At 34.0% G+C, this 26,429-nt stretch overlaps 3 protein-coding genes across 5 annotated transcripts in view; 2 read left to right on the plus strand and 1 right to left on the minus strand.

Moving 5' to 3' along the window:
- The window catches only part of LOC126754750 (immunoglobulin superfamily containing leucine-rich repeat protein 2), a 36,464-nt gene extending 17,394 nt beyond the window's left edge, over positions 1–19,070 (plus strand). Inside the window, exons 1-9 of one of the 3 annotated variants that reach the window (XM_050466834.1) lie at positions 5,797–5,942; positions 6,009–6,225; positions 12,262–12,460; positions 13,908–14,051; positions 14,610–14,729; positions 14,849–14,939; positions 15,052–15,237; positions 17,746–17,895; positions 17,962–19,070. In XM_050466834.1, coding sequence (XP_050322791.1) covers positions 12,263–12,460; positions 13,908–14,051; positions 14,610–14,729; positions 14,849–14,939; positions 15,052–15,237; positions 17,746–17,895; positions 17,962–18,131 — 1,059 coding nt within the window. In that variant the 5' untranslated portion in view covers positions 5,797–5,942; positions 6,009–6,225; position 12,262 and the 3' untranslated portion in view covers positions 18,132–19,070. Of the gene's footprint in view, positions 1–5,796; positions 5,943–6,008; positions 6,226–6,449; positions 6,553–12,261; positions 12,461–13,907; positions 14,052–14,609; positions 14,730–14,848; positions 14,940–15,051; positions 15,238–17,745; positions 17,896–17,961 lie in introns of those variants that run through there. The other 2 variants (XM_050466835.1, XM_050466833.1) reach the window with 2 other exon arrangements.
- A 3,515-nt stretch (positions 19,071–22,585) lies between these two features.
- On the plus strand, positions 22,586–23,598 carry LOC126754754 (uncharacterized). The gene is made up of 3 exons (XM_050466854.1): positions 22,586–22,850; positions 22,906–23,073; positions 23,263–23,598. Exons 1-3 carry the CDS (start codon positions 22,586–22,588, stop codon positions 23,499–23,501), a joined length of 672 nt encoding a protein of 223 aa, XP_050322811.1. The 3' UTR covers positions 23,502–23,598.
- A 2,417-nt stretch (positions 23,599–26,015) lies between these two features.
- LOC126757644 (uncharacterized) overlaps positions 26,016–26,429 on the minus strand; it is a 44,319-nt gene continuing 43,905 nt past the window's right edge. Inside the window, exon 20 of the mRNA XM_050471711.1 lies at positions 26,016–26,314. Within this exon, the coding sequence (XP_050327668.1) occupies positions 26,128–26,314 (187 nt within the window). The 3' untranslated portion in view covers positions 26,016–26,127. The remainder of the gene's footprint in view (positions 26,315–26,429) is intronic.

A 26,429-nucleotide genomic window follows, 5' to 3' on the forward strand; every position in this document is an offset into this window, starting at 1 on the left:
GCACTTTGATTACAAATTGAATAATGACTTCTAATGCATTGTAAGTGTTATGCGGAAAAATTATGAAATATTGGTCGTATTAATAATTCCTAGAAAGCAGCAAGAAACTTTTGTGGGATAGACGCCAAATAAATCGTGAAAAACCGGCCAACAGATGGTCACTCGGGGCATGAAATAAGCCAAGCAGGGCACCGGAACTCAAATAATTCAAATTTTTGATATACTGCTACGAGCAGAAAATAGTAAGACTTTGTGCATATTTTTAAAATCCTTTATTTATTCTTCAAAATCTATGTCGTCCCCTTCAAAGTAAACCCCCTTGGCTCCAATACACTTATACCAACGTTTTTTTCAATACTCAAAACAGTCGTTAAAGTCAATCGGAAGCCGGAATAGCCTTCAATGCGCGTTGCGATTTAGGTACGTTTAATGTCTTCAATTGACTCAAAACGGTTTCAACGGAGCGATCTTTTAAGTTTCCTGAATAGCCAGAAGTCACACGGAGCTAAATCAGACGAATAAGGTGTTTGCGGCACGATATTATCGTGGTCCGAAAACCAAGAGTTATCAGCCCATAAGACGCATAACACTCAAATAGTATTCCTTGTTGGTAGTCGGAAAGCATTGTTTCACAGACGTTAACGCGATGCTGTTTTTCGAAAAAATTTGATGATTTTGGAGCCAATCGTGATCTCACTTTTCTTAGGGCCAAACGATCTTACAAAATGGTTTTCACTGATCTTTTTGATATACCAACGATGCCAGTAAGATCTAAGACTGTTAATCATCGATTCTGAAGCACCGATTCCTTTTGTTTATTGACGTGTTGATGTTGATGGCCGTCCTGGACGTGGTTCAGAAAGACAAGCGTATACTAAACACAAATAATTATTTTGATGTGGCATTTGGCACGTACCAGCTTAGAAAGAAATATTACGACGAATGGGTTTCCGTGCGAAGTTTAAAATACTATTTTTTGCTCACAGTAGTGCATTGCATTATGCTTGCGGTGCCTCTTACCGCCTATTATTGGCGGAACTCCCTTTCACTAACACTCATAATCATTTCTCTGAAGCATAATAAAATACTCATAATAAAAAACTCTATGATTTCTACAAAAACATACATAAATATGTTTGTGTATGAATTTATGAGTTTCGGGTTAATATCATGTTTACCAAGGTATGCGGAACTATAGCGGTTAATTCATGAGCATTAAATGTTTGCTGCCCTAGCTTGTCCTCCCATAAGTTTATAAATACTAACAAGCCACATGAAAAGAGAAAAATTATCTTCACACCGATTTTGCGTGCAACATGTGGCATGTAGAATTATATTACCTTTCGGTTTCGCTATATTTTTGGCCAACGAATCGCTAATGTGTAACAGTCATGTTGGAACCTAGTATAGTATGTATATATGTATATATTATATAAAATAGAGCAATTCGACGGAAGAATACAATACCTCTAGGGAGAGTTTTGACTAAATGCACGATATGAGATATTCCTGATTGAAAGTGTTTTCCAAATAAAAAATTAAGTTTGTGAGAGCCAACAGAAAACGTCGAAGACCCTATTAAGTACTTTCGTATACATAGATAATCAGCTTGACGAGCTAAGTGGATTTTGCTATGCCCGTCAGTCCGTCTGTCTGTCTGTTTGTCGAGCTAGTCCCTTACTTTTTGAGATATAGATGTGAAATTCTGCCCACGGCGTGTTCTCTCCAAACAGCTGCTCGTTTATCGGAAGCGTAGATATTGAACCGCTATAATATATGGTTGTCATGCGAGCTGATCAGTTAGAATCAAGCTAAACATCTGTTTATACTCTTTTATTTTATAAGAAATGCACCTATGAAGGGTATTATAGCTTCGATGCAGCCAAAGTTAACGTATTTTCTTGGTTTTTACTTGAAAGGTCCACGTAAGCATTTCTTTAAAAAATATCCTCACTTCACAGAGTTAACTTTCAAAAGATCTCTCGTACTCTCGCATTGGCTTGGTTTATTCTTTGTCATGATTTGAAATTATATTAGTACATTCGATATTTTGTCATGGTGTTACTGTTGGAATCCTGAGTCTCTTTTCAAATTGCTCTATTAAAAAAAAAGGAAACCTCTCCAAATAAGTACAACTAGGCTGGAACCTTCATAGTCTGCTGACTTTGGGATATCCGTCGATATTTTGGGTGATGCTAATGTGTTTGCTTCAGACTCAGGCTGTCTGGAGTTAAAAGGTCTCAATATTTGTTCGAAATATTGACTGTCAGAAGTTCTAAGTAGGAATAAAACATTAGTTACGAATCGAGGCAGAAGGGCCGTATGAGTGATAATGTGTTAAAGTAACCTAAAGTAATTGAAGTTAATGGAAAAATTGTGTGTCGTACTGATAGATTATTCAATACTTGACGTTGGCGATCAACTTGCCTAACACCCTAGATCGCAAGCTTCAAATTATGATAAAATCCAGATAAAATCTGCATATAGGTTATCATTAGAAACGAAAATTCCTAGTGAGATCAAATCATAGTTCTGCTTAAAGATATTGCAATACATCCATATTAAATAAAATAAATAATAAAACTGCGTGCTAATAAAAATCGGACAAAACCACATGTGTTCAATTTATAATTTTTTCTTATTTACGACAGCGTAAATCATAAAAGGCATTAAACACTTAAAATAACTGAAAATTTGTTTGAAAAATATCGGCGAAAATGATTTTTCAAATTTTCGCTATTATCACAGCCCACCACCACTGGCCCTCTTTTACGATGTTTATTATTATGGATTTATTTTTAGAAAATCATAATTTTGTACAATTTCACATCTGCTCTGTCGTTTCTACACTATTCTGATGTTCATATGATTTTCATCTTGTTTTATGTTTTTTTCCATTTCATGCGTTTGTGACTGCATTTGATCACCGGTCAGGCCCAAAGGGTGCCACAGATTTAAACGGAACGCATCACGTCTTGCGATAAAATTTACTATATTTGCGTGAGAGATGAACGTGTGTAGGGCAGGTTAACGTGGTGTGAAGGGCTAGAAAACTGAAATTAAAATTAGCACAAAGAAAATGCTGCCCAACGTTGTCACTGTATATATTTATATGTATATATGTACATATATACAGTTATACAAGCTTATAAATGGGCGCTAGCAGGCATGCTGTCGGTTCCCCTTTGGGGAAATGAGGTCAATTTGTTAGTGCATTTTGAAAATTTCATCTGTCAGCAATGACATTTTCACATGTCAGATAAGTCATGTAGAGTGTTTGGGAAGTAATGATATTTTATTAGTAATCAACAATTAGCAAGAGCTGGAATTTAATATGGCAGTTTGGACCGATTATTTGAAAAAATATTTAGTAATTAGGGGTTTTAGACCTGTTTGAGTGCGTCTGTTGGTCATTATATGAGATTTTTCGTTACTTAGAATATTATAAATATATTAGAACTGAAAATTTTTTCTACCAAAAACTCTTTCCTAATCAATGATAATATTTTTATAGGTTTATTTATTAACGTTTAGGGACAATGATTTGGTCAAAAATACTAAGTTTGTATCCAGAAAACAGCGAAAGGAAAGAATGACTGGCCAATCAAGAAAAAGATATATCCAGAAAGGTTTTTAGCTAATCATAATCCACGAACTTCCGCTCAGCCACACTCATGCTTCTGCATAGAAATTCCCATTAATTAGCTTTCGTCAAAATTAGTCACCCTAGTGAGGGTGAATCTTATCAGCAGCCAGTATTTATCTTGTTGTACTACAAGTATCTACATTCTTAGTTTATTGTTTATTAATAAATTATCTGCAAGCGTTTTTAAGCAATGAATCAAATTCATACTCGTAAGCACCTGCCAAACACACAGACATCTTAACGGGGTTGCCAATTTTCTTTAAAAATAAATCTTGAAAATAAATAAAAAATCATACATATGTATATCCATACATACTTGGATATATAGTATTTACATACTAGAGAACTGTGTGTGCTCACGCTTGGGTATTTATATAATGAAAGTGATAAAAGTGCTTTTATCAAGCTGGTGTGGCAAATTATGACTTTTGAAAACGAGTAATTCTTGCTTCGACAATTTTCTTTTTGTATTTTAATCAAACCACATCCTTTTAGAAAAAAGTGCAATTAATCGCGGTTTTCAAAGTATTTAATTTGTTTTATTTTGAAATTTAAACGTCTATAGCAACAAGTAGACAAGTTGAGCCACAGCAAACAGCGACTTTAGCATTATTTGCATTGTTAGCATATTTCTAAAGGGAATTTCGATAAGAAACTGCGCACAAAGTTTTATCAATGAATATATATTTATATTTTTTTATTTCAATGTCAAGTGCCTGAGGTTAGTTTAAGGGGTTTCATCGGGTAAAACGGCCTTTTTTCAACATTTTTTTCTAATATAAAAAATGAAATATTTTATTATAATTTTTTATTGTTGTATATTATATAAACTATTAAGAAAGAAATTCTGAAATTTTGGGAAAAAAATATTTTAAACTCGGCCATTGCGATGCCATTTCCGTCGACTCCTTGGTAAAACGATGAGCCCGCGTTGGCAGGATAGTTCCTTACAGGATCATCTAAAGTGAAAAAATACGTGTTTAAGTTAAAACCTTAACTTAGAACTTACACGAGGGAAAAAAACTGAAAATTGGAGTTTTGGCAGACATTTTTACAAAAAAAAAAAATAAAAATTTCAGTGAAAATTTCGCGACATTTTTTTTTCAAATCGTTGTAATCGATCTAGCTGCCATACAAACTTATCGATCAAAATCGACTCTTTAAAAATACATTTCAACCGACTTCTGCAAATATTATACTATTACTCACTTCTGGTATATATTATAAAATATTCAATCAAAAGAACTAGTTTAGTTGACTTCTAATCTAAGGCTACTATGTACATATGTACATATATTCCACAATAAACAACATAAGGGACATAATTATTCATATATGATTAAGATCGATAAGATCATTTGTATTTATGGCAGGTATCTCTTCTGAAAAGACTCTCAGTGATCTCCCCATCAAATTGATGTGAGTTCTTGAGAGTTCTGCTGCAGAATACTTAAGAACCTAAGAAGAAAACTACTCAGCCAGTTTTATTCATCTTGCTGTTAATGTGACTAATTTATAAAATTACAAAATACTGTAATATAAATTAATTGAAAATCAAATGTTCTTTACACTCTTCGCTTCCTTACTTGTTTTTATATGAATATTTATCATATGTTATATAGCATTTTTTGCTATTATGCGAAAGATTAGGCATACATGTAAAGAGATCGAGTAATAATGTAAGTAATGTCTAAGCGCAGCATCAGACGATGTACTAAAAAATAAAAAAATATTGAAACAAAATTGCATGCAACAAATTACTATTAAAATATGTAAACCCGTTAATTTCTTTCGCCCTAAAACCGCCCACTGGGCATTATCGCCTTTTATTTGGAAATTGAAATCGTTGCATGCGAAGTGAAATTAGTTTTATTGTTTTTCAATTGCAATAGACGTCACATGAGAACTTCACATACATACAAGTATGTATATATGTACATATATTCGCTCATACATATATGTACATATATTGATATACATACATACATATATACTTATATATCACAGTTATTTGCTCATTGTATTTATCGTTAATTTCCACGGGATTTTTATTTTTGTTCTGCGGCTTCTGTCAGCATCATCATTTAATGAGAAACAAAGCGAAAATTACCGCGCGGACAGGCATTCGAGCTCACAACGTTGGTCAGCATAATTTGTTGACATGCATTTTCAACAATGCAGTATCTAGTCAAGCGCTTGTGAAATATGAAATTAAAAGCCAAGAACAAAAAACTCGCAACAAATGAGCTACAAATAAGTGCAGTGAGTGATATTTTCTGTCAACTCATCGAAAACGGTATTTATCGCAATTCGCTTTCCCACCTAAATGTCAACTAATTATTCCTTAATTTACGGTTTACAGTTATTGGTGTGCTTTTTGCGCGATGCGCTCAAATTCCTTTCGCTCGTGCGGTTGGTAGTGCTGCCAACATTTTATAGTCATACGAGTAGTCAGCGGGCGATTTACAACTCCATACTGGCGTTCCTGAACTAAATTTATTGCAGTGCTGCTGTATCATACATATAGTACATACATACGTTCTTTTCTTTTTAATTAAAACGATTCATTTTGTTAAAAGGTAAACAGTGCTACTTGTTTAATAAATGTGTCAGTGATAAAAGTTGTCTCCACAAGCGCGTTAATTGATAAGATACCTGTAGGTGAGGGTGAATGTGTGACCGCGTACTTAAAAATAAAAAGATTAAATAATAAAGAAGGAAGGAGGAAGGAGGAAGGAGGAAGGAAAGTAAAGTACTACTATTAACAATACATAAGAGTTTTTCTTTGTTAATTTTTTAAGTTAAATTTTAGTTAATCATTTTAAGGATTACACAGAACTGATTCAGATATGTGATATACGAATAATTATTTAATTTTTGAAGCACGAGTACAAGCACCTAACAAAGTAAGCATTACAATAATTTTGTTGTTTTTTTTAATATTGGCTTAAAATGCTCTTAAAATTATTACAATAAAAATATATCAGAAAATATATATATAGAAATCACTTTTTTTTGAACAAATTTACAAATCTAAAAAATTGCAGATTGTTCTAGAGGCTCAAAGTATTAGTAAAAAAATTAGTAATAATAATTATTTAATACATATTTAATTTTTAAATGCAAATATAGGTGGTTACTGATTTGTTAATTAAAATATTTTAGATTAGAAGAATTACATATTTTTTGGATAAATAATTTAGAAAATATTTTTTAATTTAAAAATTGGAGTAACATTTTTTTTTTAATTTAAAAAGGAAGTATTTACATATTTCTAATTTAAACACTATAACTAAAAGCAATTAAATATAAATAAGACAAAAAGAGTTAAACTATGTCGATATTTCATTCAACATTCTGATCTGAACATCCGATCTGAACAATTTTTTCGGAGACTATATTGTTACCTTAAGCAGTAATCCATGTCAAATTTCGTGAAGATACCACGTCAAATGCGAAAGTTTTCCATACAAGCCCTTGATTCCGATCGTTCGGTTTGTATGGCAGCTATATGCTATAGTAAGCCGATCTGAACAATTTCTTCCGATATTACATTATTTCTATGAACAATAACTCATACCAAATTTCGTGAAGATATATCGCCAAATGACGAAGTTTCCCATGCAAGCGTTTATTTCCGGTCATTCAGTTTGTATGGCAGCTATATGCTATAGTAATCCGATCTGAATAATTTTTTCGGAGATTACATTGGTGCTTTAGAAAATAATTTATACCAAATTTCGTGAATATATCTTGTAAAATGTGAAAGTTTTCCATACAAAAACTTGATTCCGATCGTTCAGTTTGTATGATAGCTATATGTTATAGTTGTCCTATATCGGCAGTTCCGACAAATGAGCAGCTTCTTAAAGACAAAATGACGTTTGCAAAATATCAAAACGATTTCATAAAAACTGAGGGACTAGTTCGTATATATACAAACAGACTGACAGACGGACATGGCTAAATCGATTCAGCTCGACATACTGATCATTTATATATATGTATACTTTATAGGGTATCCTTCTGGGTGTTACAAACTTCGTGAAGTCGCCTTGTCTGAAACCTTGTTTGGTATCGAACGGCACAGATATCTAGTGATGTTGTCTTGTGTTATCTAATAAAAAATCTGCAAAATTTAATTTTGGCTCCCAAATTATTACGACCAGCTTTAACTTCGAAGTTGCATTCACTTGAAAACTAGAAACACCACAAATACCAAAGACTATGCCGAATTTTAGTAGAATGATATTACTTCCAAATGTTTGTACAAAAGTGAAATTCTCTCGTGATGCTCATACGTATAATGAAAACTTTTTAGGTATTTTACGATACAAATCCTGCGGCGCCTTCCAGATACAGATTTGTTGACTAGCATTCATTGATTTCTTGTTCTACACGTTTTATTTGATATAAATTATTTTTCATATGAACACAGATATGAGAATGCATATGTAAATATGCATAGGTATATGTACATATGTATTAAATTGCATTTTTCACTGCGAAATTCTCCCATTAGACGGACGATGAGCTTATCCAATTCAATTTAGTGCATTTTGAGATCAGGGTTAGCTTGCAATTGTTTTTATCTTTTTGTTCTTCTTCAGTCAATGGACTGTCTCCGCCAATTCACTTTCAGTAGAATGCTTATTTTACAACATACTTACATACATGCAAAGAGTATTGTTTATGTTAATAGCGTTAAGTGATCTTACATATACAAAAACACAAATAAACAACAACAGCAACAAACACATATATTTATACATATGTACTTGTATATAATGTGTATGTTTGATTATTGTTGATGTTTTACGCTCTTACACCTGCCTGACGAGCCCACTTCCCGCAAGCTGAAGCTTAGCAACGCAGCGGCGGTGCTTCAGAACGCGAATGTTGTCGCAATTATCTGCTTATTTGTGTATTTACATACATACATATAAATAAACACATGGCTTTTTATTTGTTTATTAGACATTTGGCAGTTGACAGTTTGCCGCTGCCGTGCCACTTGACGGATTGGCGCGTTGACATTTGTAATGATTTCGTTAATTTGATTTCAATATGCTGTTTGTTTTCTTTTAAAATGAACGATTTACCTTTTATTTTGTTTCATTCCATTTGTTTTTGTATTTATTTATGCGCGATTAAGCTGACATAATACGAGGAAGAGCAATTGATCAGCATTGTTTGCGCGCATTTCACGGCTTATTTGCTTGTTTGTTTGTTTATGTGAGTGTTATTTGACTTTTACAAACGCTCACACACACTCACATACATATGTACCTATGTGCATGGTGGCAATGTTTGGTGGGCGGCGTGCGCTCGTACTTGGTCGATCGGCGTCGCCGCCGCTAATGGCGAACGCGGTGATTTTGTGAAGTAAACTTTCCGGGGCGCATTTGATACGCTTCATTGCAATTGTTTGTGCACGTCCGTGCCCACCTGTGCGCGGCGACCTCAGCTGTCTGTCGCACACCCTGCTGCATGGGGTGGGAATGTCGACGGAATCCGGCGTTTGAATGTCACACCTTTGCATGGCCGGCTTCTGCCACTCGCTTGTTTATAAACATGCATTTTTATTTAATTTTTACCTATGTATTTTGTTTTTTTTTTTTGGTTTTACTTTAGATGCGTGAATAGTATTGAAAATAAAAACGTGACGAGTTGCATCGGCAATGATCTTGTATAGCAATTCAAGCCATTTGTTGTATTTGTTTATAGAAATTTCAATTATTTTTATTATATGCAAGTGTATTTCAATCAGTTATTGCATTATATGTATTGTGCTCTTGGTTGTTTAATTTTATTAATTTGCGACACATAATAAAATTGTTGGGTTGTTGTTATTATTCAATTTGATTAAATTGTGCAACGTTATTCCCCATTTATATGGCATGAAATTATATCTTCTGAGGGCGTTCCTTCAGTTTAGGTTTAAAATTCTATCCACCAATTGTCGGAGTAGGCAAACTTGGGTCATTGATCCGATAGGATTCTGATAGGCCGCGGGTGTCATTTAGTAGCTACATTCAACCAGACTGCAATGCGCTTTACATTTTAATGGATCTGAGACGAGTAGCATTCCGAGCTTGTTTACCGATTGTTGACCGTTATGATGGTTAACACAGTTAACTATTTTTACACGATCTGAAATTAAACTAACGCATTATAATGTCTATACCAAGAAAACTGGACAGGTGTTAATAAACGTGAAACCTTAAGCTCGGATTAGTGGCGAGGAGTGAGTATACTCTTCGGAAATCACTTTTGTATACAAGATAAGTAGTTGGGTAAGTGTGACGACGCATCAAGGCCTTTAGGAAACCCATTGTGATACCACCGGGACTAATATTCCTTCATCAGCGCATGTATTTTTATCTTTGCGTTCTCTGAAATGTCATTCAGAAACCCTCGGCAAAAAGTTGCGATACTTTTTCTTTGCAGAGCCTTGCATTCACGTTGTAGAGGTTTTACTGTCTTCTTTTCTTCTAGCTCTTGACAGCTTCTATAATATCCTTTATAAGGTGCACCTCGTCTGTTGACATGTCTGCCAATTAGACAGTGACCTGTTAACACGCCTACTAGAGTTGTTATATCATTCCTTTGGAATTTTAATAGTTAACATGTAAGCCCCCTGTTCCATTCATGTCACATTTGTTACGCAAGTCAGGGATTGACTCTGCCGAGATTCAGCTAAATTTATAACATGTTCGTCGATTAAAGTGGCCTTTTCGAAGCCTAATAGTAGGGTGATGCCTGTTCTGGCTAGTTCATCTGCTTCACAGTTACCAAGGATATCACTATCCCCTGAAACCCATTGCAGGTTTATCGTGAAATATGATATTAGATCCACTAAGAGATCAAAGCATTTTTTCACTAACTCTGACGAAACCCTAAGGCCTTCTCAGAACATCAAGACTTTCTTTGATTGCAGTGGTCTGGTAAACGGAAGACGATTTTGGTATCTAATCTTGTTGAAATGGCACCACTTCCCACTCGATTATCTACTTTGGAACCATCCATATATATGTTAATCCCTGCGTCCCTGTATACTTTACAATATTGGGGATCGAATTTATTTTCAATTCTATGAGATTTCGAAAATCTGTGGTAGTGGGTAGAAACGGGAACTTACTAAGTATCATAGAATGCCACTTATTGCAGGCGACTACGTAATAGTTAGGATTCCCTCAATCTGAGAGCTGACTTCGCTATCAGTTGCTCACAGAACAAGTCTGTTGACAGCAAGTGTAAAATTACGTTTAGTTTCTGATATTAGCTACTCTTTGTATGCTTTTCATATGCCGTATAGCGGATTTCTGTATGTCATAATAGATATAACAACTACTGTGTAGAGCCAATGAGCTACCCGATTCATCCGCTTTTGGACCCTACCGTCCTTTTGTAAGTGAAAAATACTGTATTTGCTTTCTTCACCCTAGCGTCGAAGTTTGGTTTCTACGCTTCTTGTTTGTATAGAAATTTATATTGGACTTTATATCGGGTGTATCTCGAGTATATATCGTTTTAAAAGATGGAGAAAGGAAGTAATTATCCAATATTGATGAGTCTTGTCTTCGAAAAGACATCGAAGCACATTTCGTGTGTCTTGGTCAGGACTTCATTATTAATACCGACGATAGAGAAATTGCCTTGTGAAGAAGTTGTTAGCTAAACTGAGATAGCTATGTCTCTGGATCCGATTAGAGTTCCAAATGGTGTTAGTGGTCATTGCGGACTTCGTTCATCTGGGTTTTTCAATTTTCTATGAGATGAGGTTGGAAAGTTTCGTTGAAAAAAATTAACATCTGCATCTTTGAAAATGTGGCAGAAAAATTTTTCGGTATGCTTGTATTGGCTCAAGAGTCTGTTTTGATGGCAAGAGAAGGGAGAAGAGTTCCTTTTGAGCGTTAGTGATTAAAAAAACGTTCGACATTCGTGTTATAGTACAATTCGGCGATGTAGTTCAGTCAAGTTAGTACTTCTTTTATTGCAACACATACTAAAAATGTATGAACATTTATAAAACCGTTTAGCATATTTTTTATTGAACTGGATTCTTATGTATTACGCTAGATTAGTAGACATTGAACCACTTTATATTACAGTTTATCGCGAATTATGTACATACATATTTATCGCATATATATTTATCTTTGAATTGTCCGAAGTTAAGTGCTTGAACAACGGAACACACTCACAGAGTCTTTGACCGATTTACCCGCATCAACATCCACACATACAATTGAATATTGCGATTAATAAATGGCACAGACTAATTTAGTAGATATAGAGTTACTTGAGCGCGCGAGTATATCGTATGACAACGAAAATATTTCAGAGATTCAGTAAATCAATGAAATTTCGCGCGAACTCCACAGACGACACAATGAATCATTATTGCATCATTTGTGTGGAAACAACGCCGCGGCGGTGTTGAGGTCTTTGTCCTCCACCAAAAATCCTTTCTTCTTTACGCTGCATTGGTTGTTGTGCCACATTGTTGTTGCTTTTATTTAATTCATTTGAACTTGCAATCATGCGCGTTCTCTGCATTTGCTCTTTACTAATCTACTGGTCTACTCTTTCGTTGTTTCACTCTCGTTTAGTATGGACTTGCATGCGGTTGCTATAGCGTTGTTGGCTCTAATCACAATCAACACCGAGATGATGATGCCATTCGGTTATGTCGGCGTCGTGCAGGACGAACGCAAGTGTCAGTATTTAAGGCCGTCGCGCATGCTCAAAATCCGTTGCTTCGAAATGAATCTGAGGGAGGTGCCGCAGTACCTGAAATCGTCGGTTGAGGTGAGTAAAGTGATAAAACATCAAAAAATAAATACTTATAAAATATAAAAAATAGTAATTAACTCATAATGCTTAGCTGTTGATTGATTTAAAATCAATTGACCGCGCGTGTGACCTTTGGCGTTTCTGAGTTGCTTAAGTTTAACTTTAAATGTCAACCATTGACTTTTGTTTAAATGCAAATTCCACCGTGCTGTTGCGCCGTCGTGCATCTGCAAGGGTTAATTTGTGTCAAGTAGCTTGATAAGGTTCGCATAAAGTGCTCAGTCGCCAGCGTTTATCCGATTTATTATAATTGTGTGTGCGCTTTTATTTTCTTCCATGGGAATTTGCACCCATCAATGCTCATATATATCTATATGCAAGCGGTGTCTGTCTGCTGCGAAATAAAATTCAATTGACTTTAATTGAACGCACAAAAGAAGTCGCGATAATTTCCTAAAAAATATATGTGTATGTATACAAACACTGTTATACACCTATATATATTTTCTTGTTTGATGATCATCAACTGATGAGCGCTTCCTGCAACCGTGCCCTGCAGGAAAAATGTAGGAAAAGTTTCGAGTTTCAAGCTTGGTAAAAAAATTTTAAATATTTAATTTAACTAAAATATAATGGTTTGGTTAGGAAAATTTCAAAAGAGGTAAGAATTAAAAAAATAATAATTTCGAAAATTAAAAAAACATCCAACAATACTGCAAATAACGACTATTTTATTTAAGACTTGTAGTTTTTAATACCATCTGATCAAATTTGACCCGGATTGACATAAATACATTTGCATGTATACAAATTTTTATTATTGCTCTCATAAAAATCTCCTGGGCCATGCCACTTAAACCAAATTTTCCATTATATTATAAGTCTTGACCGTGATGACTTTGACTGTCTTCAGAGAATTTTGGCTTCTGCTGATTTTTGCAGCGTCATTCGTTACATTGTTGATCACTTTTGAATGTACATAACCCCACGTTTCCGTCAACAGTAGGAATGCGTTTGATGAAGGTAGGGTCCTAAGTTACATTGTCAAGCAACTCATTTGAGACCTTTACTCGAGGCCGCAATTGTAAAAATTCAAGTCTTTTAGTACGAGTCTGGCATTGACACGCTTCATACCCCAAGCATTATCCAAAATAGTTGAGTCAATCCACAAAAAATTTTGAGATCTTCAATGATCGCTCTGAAGTTAACACGAGGATCTTACTGGCATCGCTGAAAAAAATTTTATAATTTCAAATAAATTTACATGACTTCGCATTTTTCCATCAGGGTCTCTACTATAAAATACACATTTAGCTACATACAATACACACACATTCACAAGAGCAAGCTAAAATTTTTTTAATTCCAACTCTCACGCAAACCGTACAGGAAGTGTACTTATTTTGTGCTTCTTATCAGTGTACCTATATAACTAAATTTTCGCTTTCCCGCCTAATTACAGATTCTGGATCTCGCATTCAATCGCATTAAAAAGCTCAAACGCAACTCATTTGAACGTTACACAAGCATTAAAATATTAGTGCTCTATGAGAATAAGATACAATCGGTGGAGCCGGGCACATTTGCGCCATTAACATCGTTGGAGGTAAGTGTAGGGACATATACATACTTACATATATGTGTACTTACACATGCGCATATGTATTGTAGAACATTGCATGCGCTCTGTAGCACCGCTGCAGTTGTTAATTACATAAGTGATATTAGCGTGATGACATTTTGTTCAAGTAATTAGTAAATTTAATTATAATTATAGATATTATATATAGATATTATGAATATTATTGATTTATAAACTTACAGACTTATATATTTATATACATATTTTTATTTTGATATATAGTGACATAAATTTTTAAATTATGTTAGAATATAAAAATTATATGAAAAATTAATTAATCTTTTTCGAAAGTTTTCAAGTACTTTCAGAGTTGAAATCGAAAATTACAGATACATATGTATATATGTATGTATATTATAGATATATATATTACAGAAAGAAATAATAACCCTTTAAAATACACTTTCTCATATATATTTCATTTTATTAATTTATTATTACATAAAATTTGGAATATATTTTTATTTAGAAATCACATATACTAAATTATATTTATTTATTTTATTTTCTTGAATTTATTAGGAAATTGATCTATCAAATAATGCGCTCGTCTCAATACCCTTGGAAATCTTCCAATTACCCTCACTGCGAAATCTTTATGTTGACAGCAACGAGCTCTTCAATCTCGACCGCGATCTGCAGGTTTGTACACACCCAATCATTAACATTTTCTTTAATTAAACATATTTATAAGTAAAACTGAAATTTTAAATAAATTTTAGCCACTGTTTAGTAAAATAAATTCTAATTCTCCCCTTTAGGGTCTTGAAACACCAATACAAGCACCGCTGGAATATTTAAATGTAGCCGATTGCGGCTTAGAGAACCTACCCGATTTGGGTGTACTGCCAAGTGAGTAATTAAGTATTATAAATATATACCTATAATCAACATATGATCAATCTCTCAAATATACTGCACGGATATCAAACTTTTAACACACATTTTTTAACTTTTTCTTCAGAATTATGGCAAATTAATGCCTCATCCAATCCGCTGACTGATCTCACCGTGGACACACTAGCCAATATGTGCAATTTGCGTACAATGGACCTGACAAAAACAGAAATCAGCGATTGCGCTCTACAACAAGTGAATCGTTACTTGCGATATATTGGCGCCAGTTCTAAATATGTTCCGATATCTTTGGGTAAGTTAAAAAATATTTAATACTTAAAAAGGAGTAAGGCTTGTTAGAAGTGCATGCCAATATTTATAAAAACTAATTGTTTACCAGAGAAAATATTAAAATCCTAAAAAGAAAACGCAATCGCCAAGTTTGATGAGGCTTGGACTGAACTGAACCTAATAATGTTTCCAATCTTTCACTTCCGGTAATTTGTCATATTAAGTTTGAAAAATTCGATACAAAATAAAAAAATAATAACTAAATTGTTTCGTTTTTGAAAAGATGTATTAATTTCACCACCGTTGGTTTGAAAGAATATTAACTGATAATCGCTAAATGAGAGACCATAAGAACTTCGACTCGGTAGTGAAAGTTCACAAATTTCCGGTTTTTATGTCAGTCCGACTATTAAATAATATTTGATTTCAGATAGCTTCATTAAGTTTCAATTGAAAACATAACGGAAAAATTTCGCGATTTGCGTAATGATGACCAATAAATTATATGGGAAATTTTATTATATCATGTGATTTTTCTATGCTTCATAAGCTTGAATCTTGGAACCTAAGGCTATATATAAGATGTTTTTATTTCGTAATTAATATACATATGTACTTATATCCGGTGACTCATTTACTTACATTAATCAATTATTATGACTGCAAGTGCGGTGAAGGCCAAACTAAACTTTTATGCTGTATTACCTCATATGGAAACCAGATAAAATCATAAATCATCTCAACATGAAGCACATATATTTTAAGGGGTTCCTCGAGCAAAAACCAGCCAGCTTTTAATTAATTTTTTTCATATAAAAATTAAATATTTTATTCAAACTTTTTATTATACCAAAGATACATAATCGCCTAGTTTTGAATATTTTCTAAATTAAAACAGATTTTGTGAAAATTTCAAAGGAAAATAATCGAAATTCGACCATTACGACGTCATTTTCGGCGGTCCATAGGAAAAAACGTAATTCCGCGTGTTTTAATTAAGACAATAAACTCGGTATTGAATGAAAAAAAAAAACAAAAAAAGGGAAAACTGTGTTTTTGGCCGACGTTTTTACAAAACATATAACTTTTGGTGACAATTTCTCGTCGACTTTATATTATAATTGTACAAAAAGATCGTTCTACAAGGTCTTGAAAGATTATATCACAAAGACCTGTGAAAAATTTCATTAAGATCGATTAAATTGTTCGCGAAAAATCTTGACAACCGAGTTTGGCACAGTTTCGAGAAAAATACATTGAAAGTGACTAAGGAGTAATCCAAGTAGAGGTACTGTTCTCAATAGCATTTTTTGGACAGATTTCATTTGAGTCGTGTAAATAACAGCTTTTTTAATGACATTTTTCACAGTATTGTTTGGCATTTCATCATGGTAACACTTACTTATATAGCTGATCTCGAGCCCCGCAACTTTTCAAGACTGTACCTCCAAAACTATTACTTAGATCAACTTAAGAGCTTAGTACATTAGAGGCATTATAATGAAAAAAGATAATAAAAAAACTTCCGGTTTTGAAGCCTTGTTACATGGGTTAACCCCTTAAAAGACACACTATTTGTGACGCCCCAAAAAGGGCTAATTTTTGCGAATTAAAAAAATCAGTAGTTGTTTTTAGGCAAATATACCAAGAATATACATATTTTAAAAGCACACAGTATAACTTTTGAAGAAAAATATTAAATATTCTGCGAGTTACACGTACTCTCCAACGAAAACGTCCGCCACCACTGCAAAGATTCCGACCTTCTCCGTGAATAAAGCTAAAAAAATTATCTCTACCATATATTCTCCGTAGAATGAAACGATCGAGAAAATAAACCAAAAACGGACAAAGGACGCGGTTTGAAAAAAAGTTGAATAGTTGCCATACATTTTATCAATTTTGGCCTGCCAAAATTCGATTTTTGATCAGCAAAATCTATTAGGAAATCATCAGGAGAACTATATACAGAACATGGTACTTTTAACGGTATCGACTATAGAAACATGCAAAAAAAATAAAAAGTAAAAAAAAATTCTAAATTTGACACTAGTACCAAAAAGTAATGCAGTGTGTGTCCGTAGGTAAGCACTAATTACTCACACATACAAGAAATTGTAATAGATTTGATCATCTGCAACGATCACACACGCCTTAGCAACTCAAAAAATGTTGCATACTTTTAGGCTGTGTGATTTTCAAATGAAAAGTAGGAAATGTAAATATAGCAATGTGCATATATAATACAATTATTCGAAAATACGCACTCAACAAAGCAAGTGTAGGCACACATATGCATCAAAACTCACACACACATATTAATAAAAAAATAGTAATTTAGTTCTCTACAATTTTGCCGAAAACAATCAATAGTAAACAAACTAAATTATATAAAGTTATCGATAAAATTAAAATTATTATGTTTAGATGTACATTTTACAACTTTATTATTATATTATTCATTTATTTTGCCTCCCTTTAACCAAAACCAATTAGTTAATTACAAAAATTTTACAAAATCTATTTATAGACGACCTCGACAACACCAAATGTCCGGATCCATATAACCAAACTGTCAATTCAACGACGTATCATAGCTGTAAAGCAGAGGCTGAACTTGCCAAAGTGCTTAGCTGGCGTTGGTGGGCGATCGCAGCGGCAGCGGCATTAGCTGTGCTTGGTAAGCGAATCAAAAAGCGATAAAAAACTATTAAACAATTTAATTCCCCCTTCCTTTTATTTACAGTCTTTACATGGTACTGCTGTCGTCGCAATTCGAAAAAGAAGAAGAAGAAGTCGAAGGTCAAAACCAAAGTAAATGCGCTGCCGCCCAAACAGCAACCGTTAGTGTCGCCCACGCTCGCGCTCAAGAGTCACAACGATCGCACAATGCTGCAGGACTGTGATTGTGCGTAATTGCTTAATTACAACAACAACAAAGCGCATAATTTAGATGTACAAATGCTAAAAATAGCTGCAATTAAATAGCAATTTATTTACAACTACAGCAACAACTATAACAATTACTGAAAATGTAACTACTTAATGGCTGCATCGCTTTGGGCGGGTAGTGTATAGTTTTTTCCGTTTTTTTTTTTACTTTCGAATAAATTTAGTTGTTAGTTAAATTCGCCATACAGCAAATTGGTGCCAAAAAGTACTAGATACGAACTTAGATATCGAATTGCAACGAACTGAAGGCGAAATCGTTACGCCAAAACTACAAGTGCCTACACTAGTAAACAATAGTAATAATTTTCCCGTTATTTTTACAAACATCGTACATTTAGAGCCCCGTGTAAACATAAAAGTATTAAAAGTTGTAGCCTTAGCTTCGCTTAGTGTAAAATGTCTTTCTTAATGCAATAATATGAAAACAAGTTTCGTTTAGTGAATTTGACAATATTTGTACATAAATTAATATGTAATTAAATGTTAGTTTAGCAAATTACACATACATATGTAAATATATAAATGCATATTTAAAAAAAAAAAAAAAAAAAATAAAAATAAAAAACTATCGCTTTCTACAACTGGAAGCAAAATATGCCAATCGAAAAGGTGCCTTCAATTGCTTTACTGCATTTACTTAGCATATACTTACACAATAAAACATATGTAAATATTAATTAGTTTTACGAAAATTCTTTACTTTTTGAAAAAGTAATAAGTTAAATTTAATTATTTTCTGAATAATATTTAAGTCTGTGCAAAATATATTTATTTACTGAATGGCTAATTTATAAGTTATATATATAGACATATGATCTAAGTACCTAATGTAATATAGTATGTATAGATGATATTAAATTTATCTCACTGTTTTTGTAATAAATGTGAAATGCCTTCAAGAAATTAGCATTTGTTTTTTTTATTAAATTAAAATATATTTACATATACTACTGTGGGCAAAAAATAGTAAGACTTTTTAATTTAAGTTTCGCGCGAAAACCCATTCGTCGAAATATTTTTTTTCTAGGTTGGTATGACTGTCAACGACATCTGTGCCAAATGTCACATCAAGATAATCATTAGTGTTTAGTATACGCTTGTCTTTCTGAGGTACATAAAGTGAATTCGGCGATTTTTACGATGAGTGAAATTATTCATTAAAAAAGTTCCATTAAATTTAGTGTGCGAAATCAAATATCTGGTGCTGAAACGTTCAGAATGTTGGAAAAGGCCTTCGATGACAATTGTTTGCCATCACCATCACGTCAATAAAATAAAGAAATTGTTGACATCGTTGGAATATTGGAAGTATCAATGAAAACCATTTTGAGGGATCATTTGGGCCTAAGAAAAGTGAAACCACGATTGGTTCCAAAATCACTTCATTTTTTCGAAAAACAGCGCCGCGTTAACGTCTGTGGAACAATGTTTTCCGACTACCAGGATGTCATGAAACGTATTATTATTGGCAACGAGTCTTGAATCTATGATTACGACTTGGAAACAGATGATCAATCGACCGAATATCGTGGCAAAAGTGAGCCGAAGCCAAAAAACCAGGCAAAAAATCAAGGTTATGTGACACTTTTCTGCGATTATTGAAGTGTGGTACACGCCGAGTTCCTTCCGACCGTTCAAACTGTCAACAAGGAATACTGTTTGAGAGTTATGCGTCGTTTGCGCGAAGCTTTTCGTAAAAAGAGGCTGGTATTATGGACCGACAACTGTTGGGTTTTGCTTCACGATAATGCACCGTCGCATACTGCATTGATTCTTCGTGATATCGTGCCGAAGCCACCGAATTCGCCTGATTTAGCTCCGAGTATCTTCTGGCTATTCAGCAAACTCAACAACCGTTTTGAGTCAATTGAAGACATTAAACGTGAATTGCACTGAAGGCTAATGCAGAAATTGACTTTAACAATTGTTTGCAGGATTGGAAAAAACGTTGGCACAAGTTTATTGGGGTCAAGGGGGATTACTTTGATGGGTACGTCATAGATTTTGAAGAATATATTAAGAATTTTAAAATTATAAACAAAGTCTTACTATTTTTTGTTCACAGTTATGTATGTATATATGTATTTTAATCGTAAGTTTTCGTGTTCAAAAGTAAGTTATGATATTTTCTCAGCATTCATTATCCAAATGAATATGAAACTTGGATTAATAATAGATTCTACAATACATCGGATGCCATTGCCTTTCATATTTCGGGAATTGGTAACCCTATGACATCGACATCGTGACAGGTGATGAGCCTGGGATTTACACGTACAATATGAGCCCGAAAGTAAACAGTAGTCGACTGCATGGGTGTTTCACGATTAGCCGAATCCAACAAAAGTTGATCGCGCACGAAACTATTCCAAGCAAATAGTTGCCTGTTTCTTTGGAACTAGTTGACATATCGCTACCATACCATACCAGATTAACGCACAACAGTAAATTCTGAGTGAGTATTTGTTTGAATGCCAGTTGTCTTTCAAGAAATACAGAATACCAATCGCTGAAAACGAATCACTGGAACTACTACATTTTGAGCAATTAAAACATCGGTTTGATGAGTCATCATTCAATAGGCATGTTTCGAGATACCGTAATCCGAGTGGCAAAAGCCCTTCGAAATATGATTTAAGGGGCTATACCAGTGTAACCCATGAAAAGTTAGGCGATTTTCGTGAATTTTTTTAAAAGAAAGTATTCAATAGAATGTTTCGAAGTTCTTTGGACATAATAAGGCATATTTTCAGGTATATTATAAGATTATTGTTTTTTTCACAAAAATGTTGAAAAATACCAGAGCTATGTGCTGTATTCGCAGGTGCCAAAAAAAAGTGCCCCAACTGCTGACATGATTCCGGCCGAATGGCTGCTGAATCAAAAGAATTCAAAAAGGTTGTTAAGGGGGTGATCTACTCTAAAATTTTGAAAAATTCGATTTTTTTTTTAATTAAAATTATTTTAAGAGCTACAGTTACTTTAGTGACGCAGGACCTAGCACGGTTCGGTCGTATCGAATTTTTCAAACGCGTTTTTCTCGAAACTACTTTTTTCCACACGGTACCGGCATTATCTCAAGTTCTATACAACCCATTTATTTGAAATTTTGTATGAACTTGATAATTTTATCGTTCTTACTACATCTTCAAAATTTTTGTTTTTAATATAAAAAAATTCTTTTAAAAAAAGCGTTCTTTTTATTTTCAGCATCGCCATTTTAAAAAAAATTTTTTCGTGTTCCCTGAATATTTAAAAAAAAGAATTTCTTTTCATTTTTTTTTTCAGACCACCAGGGAAGTTTGTCAAAAAAAAACCGCGTAAAAAAATATGATTTTTATTTTCAAGCATTCACCATTTTTCAAAAAAAATTTGTTTTCCTGAAATTCATGCCTGAAATAGGGAAAAATGTGAAAAATTAAATGGTGCTCTCTATAAATTTAAAAATTTTCATCCTCCGAATTAAGAGTGATTAAAGAACTAACAATGTTTTATGCTGAGGTAGATAATTTAACTTTGGAAAAATTTTGTATCATTGTTGTTGAACTACCTATCGTGGTAAAATGAACAATTATGAATGAAATAAATCTGTCATTGCTATGAACTCTTGCCAACATAATGAATATCCAAGTGGATTTCTGTAACAAAATCATCTCATAATATCTACCAGCCCTAAGGTGTTGGCTCAATACTTGAAGAACCTAAATACCATTAGTTAAATTTCATTAAATCGCACTAAGTATAATTATTGTGGCGCATATGAATAAGAGTTTTACAACCAAGTTAAAAAATCAGCTAAAATTATAATTGTTTGTTATTACAAGATATTTCAGATGTTTGCCCAGTTTTTTGGTATACGCTCAAGCATGAAAAGAGACGTGGTACTCGTAATTTTGAAATGCTTCTACCGTATAAAAGTACTGCAGCGTGTACTACAGGGCGTATGATGAACTTTTAATCGGTAATACATGCGAGCTGTGGCTGGTTGCATAAGCAAAGTTAAAAGAAACTAATTTATTCATGTTACTTAACACAGATTTCCGCGTACGGTTCATTGCTCTTTAGTCCCATTAACTTATCCCGATTTTTCCTGCTAATTATATGCATATAAAAGCGTGTAAAGCGCTGCTCATACACACACCCAAGCACAAACATATATGGAAATTAATAGAAATGTTTCACTAACATGCAAAGCATGCATTTTCCATAGTTATTTGCAACGTACATTCGCCATTAAAGTGAATAACATGCAATAGATACCTACAGGATATAGCAGGATAATACAGGACTTTCGCGAATAACTGCTTTCAGTTGAATTTCATAATTCGCTGAAAGCGAACACAAGTCACGCTTGACAAACGAAATTGAAATTATATTTAAGGAGATTTAAATAATAACAAAATAATAATAATTTAAAAATGAAATCGCTGGGCGAACAATTTGTCTGGTGCGTGCTGCCCACCTGCCTCCTTTGGATCTTCAACCAACTGGCGCTCAGTCAGGCTTATCTGCGCAGCGTACGCATCGAGGAGATACCATTTAGTCTGGCAGATAGCGCCGACGAAACGCTTCAAAAGGAAGGCCGCTTATTTGGACCGAGCTTAAAGACAGAAGAGCGAGGCATACTAGCGAAATCTGGTCTAGAACAGCGGCGCGGCTTCTTCCATCTCTTCAATATTCCATGTAAGTGTTTAAAAAACACTTTCACTAAATTATTGTTAATGCGATATCGCTACAGATATAGTTTGCTTCTTTGCCGCCAAAGGCAAATGGCCCTTTATACCGACCTTCATGCAAGGACGTGTCGATGCGACGGCCAGGACATTTTTCAAACAAAACGATAGCGCCATAAAGCAGTTTTGCCAAAAGTGGATACAGATAAAGCAGTGCTTCAGACCACTTTTCGGTAGGTATTAAATGTTTTGTTGGAAAAGTGTATTTATGGATGAAAAATAGTTTTTTTCCAGAAATTATTTAATAATTATTAAAAAAACATTAAATTAATAAAATTATTTATTATATGACTTAATTACATTTAATATACAAAACTAAAATCGTTTTTGGTTTTTGTCAACACATTTAATTTTTTTCGCAGCAACAACAAGCCCCAGCGATGTTGAGCAGCTTGATCCGCTACGCTCCACGCCTTGTACTTGCGCCAACGAACCGATTGTTTACTTCGATCGAGATCACATTGGCAATGTAAGCCGTGAAACGATCCTGAGTACTATTGAGTTTCTAGAAACCTTTCTGGTTCCACCAGTGTCGCCCACGAAAAAGTCGAAGAAGAAAAATCGTGTACGCAGTCGCGTGGATGAAATAGATATTGAATGAACCCTTTTAAATAACCTTTTTACATAACCTTTTTATATAAGCTTCTTATTAATAGCTGTTAAAATTTTAAAGTAATCATTAAATTTCAATAATGAAATGGAATATTAATTACCTGCTAAATTTTTCTCCGAAATGTATAAGAAAATAAATGCAATTCTTCTTTCTACGGGGGATTCTTACATACCAAAAATGTTCATAATCGGAAATTAAAAAATTGATATTCGGATGAATAAAACGAAATTAATAAAAATAAAACATTTTGCGAATTTATTTCTTTAAACTCTTTGAACTAAGAACGTGAAGATTTTGAAATAAACAACCAAATGAATGATGAAGCAATAAGCAAAAAAAGGTAAGTTGTAGTATCCACACTGGGTTCTTCTTCTTTAATGGCATAGGCAACGCTTACGCGGTTAGAGTCGAGTTAACAACAGCGCACCAGTCGTTTCTTCTTTTCGCTATTTGGCGCCAATTCGAGATACCAAGTGCAGCCAGGTCCTACTCCACCTGATCTCTCCAACGGAGTGGAGGTCTTCCTCTCCTCTGCTTCCCCCGGCGGTTACTTTCGTCGAATACTTTCAGAGCTGGAGTGTTTTCGTCCATTCGGACGACATGACCTAGCCAGCGTAGCCGCTGTCTTTTAATTCGCTGAACTATGCCAATGTCGTCGTTCAGCTCATGGTTCCATCGAATGCGATATTCGCCGTGGCCAACGCGCAAAGGACCATAAATCTTTCGCAGAACCTTTCTCTCGAAAACGCGTAACGTCGACTCATCAGATGTTGTCACCGACCATGCCTCTGCACCATATAGCAGGATGGGAACAATGAGTGATTCATACAGTTTGGTTTTTGTTCGTCGATAGACGACTTTACTTGTCAATTGCCAACTCAGCCCGAAGTAGCACCAAGAGTTATTCTGCGTTGGATTTCGAGGCTGACGTTGTTGTTGTTGATAATGCTGGTTCCAATATAGAAATCAAAGTTATGACCGTCAACAGTGACGTGGGAGCCTAGACGCGAGTGTGGCGACTGTTTGTTTGATGACAGGAAATATTTCGTGTTGCCCTCGTTCACCACTAGACCCATTTGCTTCGCTGCCTTATCTATTCTGGAGAAAGCATGACGGATTTAATCAGACAATGGACGCTCTCGATATTAAGAGACAACCATGCTTGGGGTTTAATACTTAAGACGAAGCACCTCGATCTGTCAATTTTTCAATTAATAACGAAGCAATGGATTTAGAGCACACAAAAACTTTGTGGGAACCCAAAACGCTTACAGAAAAAGTTACAGAATTTTTTTATATTCTATAGCTTTTCACCGTTACAGTTCGGTTGTAATGCTCTAGTAGAGCTTAGTGGAAAAGAAGCTAAATAAAATATTTGGTAAAGGCGTAAGCTCAAATCATATGCTTGTATACCATCTAATAAAATTTGTTCCGACCTTATAAAAACTTCATTTTCACGTATTTTAATGTGAAGCTTGGTTCAATTTTCCATACTTGTAATAAACCTCGGCGGAAATGGATTTCAGTGCCTTCAACGAATTTTGGTTTAGACTTATTTTAGAAACGCCATTCGCAAGATCGTTGAACAGTTTCGTAATATTCATAAACCTGCTACTCGTAATTATGCGTTTGATGAATGTATGGCCCTGTTGTCAAAAACTTCTTTTGCGATCTCTACTAGACGTCATTTCTGCAAAAATATTTTGGTAAGTCTGGCATTTGGGTATGTAGAGAACCCAAAACGTTAGCCAAAATGTGTTGAGTCGATTCATTAGACCGAGAAGATCCATTATCTTCCACAAGAAGATTTCCAAGCACTATTTCTTTAACTTCTTAGATGGTATCGTCATTAACAAAGGTGGATGAGACATTCACGAACTTTACTGAATGCTTTGTGCAACTGAAATATGTACTACTTATGTTCGTGATAAAGTAAACTCCCCAAAACATTTCTGCAATATTTTCAACGATTTCTTAGCTGTGATTCCATTGAATAAAAGTTCAACAAAACTCGTTGTTAAATTTTTTTCATTTTAAAAATCGCTTCAAAACCAAAGAGCTGCCAAACACACCTTAAATGACATACAAAAAACATAAAGATCAAACTTCACACGAACAAAAAAATGGATCAGCTCGGGTCAAATTTCGCAGGTTTTTCCGTAACACTAAAACTTGCAATATTTTTAACTTTATGAACTTTGGCAGCTTTATTTTGCAATTTTTTTATTAGACACTCTTTATTACAATAAAATATATCGGTAATTGTAGAGTACTGAATGTACAAATTATAATATTTAAAAAACAAAAGAGGAACTTACAAGTATTATACGAAAAAATCATCAGAGCTAATAAATACCCATATATATAGTAATTATGTATAATCTTAAACTTAATGCTATATAATTAAGTTAGAATAATTATTATTTTTCTATAAAATCTACTATGACATTAAAAACTATATAAATATATATATATACCAAATGTAAATGCTCAATAAAAAATCTAAATGCTAATACTAAAATCTCAGTTTGTGCGAGTTTTGTGCTCACTTTTTTCAAGATACTACATTAAAACTTAGTAAATTCTATAAATAAATGCTCTAACGAACCTCAGTCTAATCATCTATTTCTAAAATCGCATTCCATAGTTTTGCACGCTTCACGTGAAACTTGTTGTTTGTGGAAGTTTTGAAAGAATCATTGCCAGAATTCGAAAATTCTTGATAATCACAAATTGCATCCGATTTCTGGTCAAATGTAGCGGCCGTACATGGTTTTAAGGCGTCTACATTCAACGGTTTGCTGGAAGTAAAAGAGGGGCATGTAATAATTCATAGGTATATACAAAAATAATAACATAGTCTTTGAGAAATATGCTTTCAAGGAAGTCAACTAGGGAACTCGATGGGCTCAGAAC

Source organism: Bactrocera neohumeralis, chromosome 4 (genome assembly GCF_024586455.1).
Source record: "Bactrocera neohumeralis isolate Rockhampton chromosome 4, APGP_CSIRO_Bneo_wtdbg2-racon-allhic-juicebox.fasta_v2, whole genome shotgun sequence".
In the NCBI taxonomy this organism is placed as follows: Eukaryota; Metazoa; Arthropoda; class Insecta; order Diptera; family Tephritidae; genus Bactrocera; species Bactrocera neohumeralis.